Source organism: Montipora capricornis, chromosome 10, assembly GCF_036669925.1.
Source record: "Montipora capricornis isolate CH-2021 chromosome 10, ASM3666992v2, whole genome shotgun sequence".
Taxonomy (NCBI): Eukaryota; Metazoa; Cnidaria; class Anthozoa; order Scleractinia; family Acroporidae; genus Montipora; species Montipora capricornis.
The window spans coordinates 6,460,910-6,466,781 of NC_090892.1; the positions used below are offsets into that span (position 1 = coordinate 6,460,910).

A 5,872-nucleotide genomic window follows, 5' to 3' on the forward strand; every position below is an offset into this window, starting at 1 on the left:
AAATAAATCGCAAAATCGAAAGTGACATGGCCGCAGCGGGCGCCGTGATTAAGTTAGCGCGACATGTTTACTCGCCAATCAGTGAAGCATCTGTGTCAAATGATGGCAAGATACCGGGTTTTTGTAACTCTTGTTTACTCTCCAAGACGCGTACGACGTTATTTATCACCAGGTAATTTCATCATTTTGGAAATAGCAGCTACTTTATTATTCATCTGCGTCACAAGTTTTCACTGATTTTGGGGCTCATTTTGTTGAAACTCAAGCACGCTTCCAACAGGCCTGTGAACCCTTCCTGCTTACAGAGCAATACTAAAAAACTTCTCCCATATCACATTTCAATCTTAAGCTCGGAAATTCAATACACAACATGATATTATAATTCACAAAGGCAGAAAATACCACAGAATCCTTTTCCAGCGAAAAATGTATTGAAACAAACAACATATTTGCTCTTAGAGGCGAAAACTTCTTCCTATTTCATTGCGTGCGTGAAGACAAGAAACTCAATCGTGTCAAATTACCATGTACTTCAGGAAAATACAGCTCACTTTGATTTCGGCTCGACGGGCGATAGATTGTTGTCGAAGCCCATTACTCGTCGCTTTTAAGATTCCACCGCCTGTCTTGTTCAGTATCCAATTGACTTGCCATTATTGAGCTTCATAAGGGTATATTTTGTCCAAAGATCCACTAAAACGTCATTCGCGTTACATGACTTTCGACGCCATTGCCATCCTTCTACTGTGTCCACCAGAGAAATCTACGCATTTCCCACTACCCTCTCGATCCTAAGAAAATACGAAGAGGGTAGTTTCTAAAGAAACTGTGGTGCTGCGTCGGTGGGGAAGTAGTATACAAAAATTTGGTAATATCAACGGAGTTGATAATGTAAATTGGCCACCGTACAAAGATTATGAAAGCTGACGTTTCGAGCGTTAGCCCTTCGTCAGAGCGAATAGGCGCAGAAGGCTCTATGCACAAAGACACCACTTAGCAGGGGAGTGACAGGCAAGACTTTTACAGACACGGAAAAAAAAAAAAAAGAAAAAAAAGAAAAAAAAGAAAACAAACAAACTAAACACAGACCCCAACTGGGTTTGCCATACTGGCAACCCAGTAAAAATATTACCGCTTTTTGGCGTTGACGTTGCCGTAGCCGTCGTCGTTTCTTGCAGTCAAGCTATAGACTACGAGCAGTCCCTTTGTTTTCTTATAGTCCGTCGAGAGCGGAGCGAAAAAAACAGGCCGCGCGAAACTTGGAAGCTGGTGTCTGGGCTGGTGTCTGGTGTCTTCGCCTTCCGCCCAGACACCAGCTTTCGCGCGGCCAAGTTTCGCGCGGCCTGTTTTTTCGCTCCGCTCTCGACGGACTATAAGAAAACAAAGGGACTGCTCGTAGTCTAGTCAAGCTAAGTCACGGGTAACTACTTGGTGCCAAGTCACGCTTGACAAGTAGTTTTGAAATTTGAATTTAGTATTCAAATCTGCGTGCCAGTTTTGATCTTTGCCATCGAGATTATGAATTCCCGTTGATATTTCCTTGATATATCGCAAATAGTTCGCTATGAACTTTCCTTTCAATGTAAAATAAACATTGTTTGAAAAGTGAAAACTATTTCAAGCGTTTGATGAATTATTGTTCAGTTATTGTGCGTTTTTTGTATCAACTTTCGGAAAAATCTTCAAGATTCCGTTCAAATCTCGTAAGCTCCGAACAGGAATTCAGATGGTGCGGGATATTGCTGGGGAATTCTGGTCGTTTCATTTTGTGTCCCTATTTTCAAGGGAGTAGGGTACGGGAGGGGTAGGGGTGGGGGTGGGTGTGTATGACTTTGTTTCACCCTTTATATATGACACATTGTTTGACTCTTTAACGTGTCTCGTGCAAAGCACAACTCTCTTCGTCACGTACTTTTGATATGGCCAAAATTGAGGCCTCTTTAGTCGTTATTTCAGTATTTTCTTCTTTCCTTGTGGGAAGTGTCCTGGCCTCTTCAATAAGCGGCCTTTTTGTGAAGGAAACGAGAAGCGATAAACCACTTTCTTCTTCTTTATCATGGGATTCGGAAGCCGGAAGCTGCCTGAATTTGAACTGTTCACTTGCAGTGAACGCTAGTGAAGCTGCGACGTTCCGAAGTTTAATGGTTGAAAAAAATGCCATTGCTATCTTCATGTTCGTTACTGTTGGAAGCAAAACGGGTGTAAGAGGAAATTACGAGCTGAAAAAGCACTTAAATCTTTCCTTTTCTCAAATTCAGAATAAACAGAAGTGGGCTTGGTTGCGAAACCAACGAGGAAGATTTCTGGCAACTTTGCCTTACGATTTTGATATTCTTTCGCTGACAACTTTGACAAGAGAAACCTTCAGTGTGAATCTAAATATAACTTCAACGCCTGTAGAATGTTTTGCAAACTTGTCCGGTGATTGTTTGTCGAACTTGATCGCTAAAACTATCGTGGATAACTTGACTGGACGTGTGGGAAGTGTCTGCATGCGAAAAGTAAATTTCAAGGATTGGGATAAACTGAAAGGTGGGGGGTATGAATGTTGTGAACGGAAAAGCAATTCCTCATTCTTTTGTGGCGAGGAAATTAAGGATAATCTATGGGTTGAGATAGCCATATGGTTGTTGTGGGCATCGTCAATCGTGTTTGGACTTTTTGCACCTCTACTATTTAAGTACTTACCCAAAGGGTTCAAAAGAGGACCCAAATTAAGATCAAGGGCAGTTTTTTCCAGAACAGAATCCGAAATGTCAGATTCAGGGGCGTCAGTGCTAGACATGATGGCATTAAATTCACGTCAGGTCTTGTTTGCATTGGATGGAGGAATAGTGGATGTTCTGCGGGAACAAACAGAGTCCGTTTTTCTGTCAAGATTATGCCGGTGCCTTTTTGTCATATTGTTAAGTTCTCTTCCTCTTCTGCAAGGATGTATTTATGCATACGTTAAAAAAGAAGAAGTGGGAATATCTACGGGAAAGTTGCTCGGTGTTGGAGATGCATTTATCACCATGATTGAGAGTGGTGGGCAGTTTGCATTGGGTTTGGCATATTGCTTTTGCATTGCACTCATCTGCATTGCAATTGCAATCCCTAGAACCTTACCTGACTTTGCTAGACGGCTTTCAGGGAGAAAAGATGAACGCACATTTCTTGGATTCATTAAACCTGAAGGGTTAGTGGCCTCTTCAGACCAGCGAGGATTCCAGCTCATGTATGAAAACATGGTTTTTCATCTAAACTGCCTTTTTAAGGTCAAGTTTTGGAAGTTTGTCTTCTTAATTGTAACCTACCCATTACAGAAGTTGTGTGGACTGGATGTTTTTGAAGAGGATGCTGATTTTGGCTCGAATGCGGATACATCCGAGAATGGCAGTGGCAATGAACTATGTTCAAAGATTTGTACAGGAGTCTTTCTACTCCTATTCTTTCCTCTTTGGGCTGCACTCATCACAACAGCTATTCTTCTGTACATTTTTCCAGTTAGTTATGTGGCCTTCCGTATTTGGAAAATGCTGTTTCGGATTGAGGTCCAGTCACCGTGCTGTGAAAGAATCCCTTCTTTTATCAAGATAACATCCTTTCCCATTTTGTACGTTATGTTTATAATTTTTTGCATTTGCGTAGAAGCATCATATTTCATGTTGGCAGTCGCCCTTACCTTCAATATTATGTTTCTGGGAGGCGTAACAGGTTTTACAATCATGGGCTTTCTATTTTACGTAGATGTCTACCTTCCTTATATTGTTCTTGGTGTATGGATTGCCATATACAGCATAAGGGGTGTAAACAAATATTATGCACAGTTTACAAAACTGAAGACCACTGTTTTTGAGGAGTGTGAAAACTATGATAATATCACAAAAGCAGAAGCAAACATTCGAGATACCTTCCGGGGCCCGATCGCTGGAGAAAGGCGAACAACATCAATATCTTCTCTTTCAAGATCAAAGTCAGAGAATTTCCTCGTGTCTGTTGATGAGTATGGTGTTCCTAGCATCCCCCTGGATATATTCCTTGCTTCATCTCATCAGCTTATGCCCTTCAAACGAATCTTCCTGGCAAAACTTTTGAAGGTGATAGCTCTTGGAAGCTATCTTGTGGTGGTATTTTTATTTGTCATGTCACTGACAGAGTATAATGCAGCTAGCACCGTTGTCCAAGCATTAGCTGTTTTTCTGCTGGGTGGGTTGCCTTTGTTTGCTTTCCAGAACTCAAATCATACATCCCAAGCAGAAGAGATCAGAGCAAAGAGTTATGTGAAAGATTTCATCAAACAATATGCCAAGAGGACATTATAAGCTACCATATACTGTGATGTGTGTTACAAAATGTAAATGATCAGGAAAGGAGACAAGCCATGCATGCATGCAATGTTCATCAACTAGTATACAACCAGCATAAGGCTGAGGGGATAATAGTACTGACAGTCAAACCTCAATTGTCTGGACCTCCATTATCTGGAATTTTTTTCTGGTCCCAATTTTTTTTCATGAATATCAATTAAGATGTACAAGAATGATTTTTCTACCAGTAAAAACATCCTTTAAAATTGCCAAATGAAGCAGAAGTGCATTCTACTCTTCTTTAAAGCAAAGTGAGTTTAATATTTTTTGCATGTACCAGAACTTGAATTTAGAGATTTTGCATGCAGTTTAGTGGGAACTAAAATACTTTTTTGTAGGATAATTTATCACAATACACTGTACACATGTATTAAATTGGGCTGTTTTTAATTGAATGCATTCTGCTTCGATCTCATTAATTATCATATTTTCGATTATCTGGACTATTTTCTTGCTGTCCCAATGAGTTTGGATAATCGAAGTTCGAATGTTATGTATAAGTTCATTGTATAGCTTTCCACAATATTATTTTTCAGAGTGAAAAAAAAATAATATTGCTTCGTGGGTCTTCATTGTTGTGCATTTTATTTTTGATGCACATATATCCAAGCTATTAAAATGGAAAAGACCATTTCATAGAAAGAGACAGTTATGGAGTATTTGAACAAGAATGAGAAAATTGTTAACTTTGGCAAGTGCCTTTTTCAGAAGTCCTTTGATGTTCCAGACTTCAAAATGATACTTGCATGGGATTAACCCATTGACTCCAAAGTGTGAGAAGTGACAGATTTCACTCTGTTTAACACCAGACAATTTTACTCATAAATATTGGGGCAGTTTAGGACTGAATGGGGGGTGAGGCTAAATCGCACGCGTGGCTTGGGTGGGTCGTGGGTAGGTGGGTCGTGGGTGGTGGGTCGTGTTTGTTTGAAGATAAAAAAAAAGATATATATTAGCTCCCTCAGTGCTCGGTGCAAATTTGTCTAAGGTCTTAGCTATAGGTCTTGTCTGTTTCGAGAATTTCCAGTCGTTAATAAAAAAAAGGATTAGGGTTAGGTTAGGGTTAGGGACCAACGACCCACAACCCATGACCCACGACCCACCCACCCATGCCGATTAGACACTCTCTGAATGGGCTTAAAACAGAGTATAATCTATCAGTCTGGCTCTCAGGACTGAATTAGGTTAACCTTGTAATAGTCCTTTTCACAAATTTACAAATTTAGCTTGCAGTCGTTAAGGCTTGACTGATGATCGCCATACTTCATGAAAGTAATCTCAAATATGGAAGTGCTTTTTGAGAAGCATTCTCGCTATCCACAACCGGAAGGCAAAAGTCTCAGTAAAAAAACTTGTAGAAATGTTTTATTGATCAGAAAATCAACTGCAATTTGAGTTTCCAGCAATCCCAGATTAGCTTGAACTAGTAATGGGATGCCAATTATCAGCATCTCTGAGGGGCACCGTTTTACAGAAATCAGTAGAGACATTATTTTCTCACTATAGTTTATTGCTATGTTATC

The 5,872-nt window shown here is 40.2% G+C and overlaps 1 protein-coding gene across 1 annotated transcript in view; it reads left to right on the forward strand.

Moving 5' to 3' along the window:
• The first annotated feature begins 1,878 nt into the window (after positions 1–1,878).
• The window catches only part of LOC138021605 (uncharacterized), a 5,987-nt gene continuing 1,993 nt past the window's right edge, over positions 1,879–5,872 (forward strand). The window contains exon 1 of the mRNA XM_068868511.1: positions 1,879–5,872. This exon is cut by the window's right edge and continues 1,993 nt beyond it. Coding sequence (XP_068724612.1) covers positions 1,920–4,304 — 2,385 coding nt within the window. The 5' untranslated portion in view covers positions 1,879–1,919 and the 3' untranslated portion in view covers positions 4,305–5,872.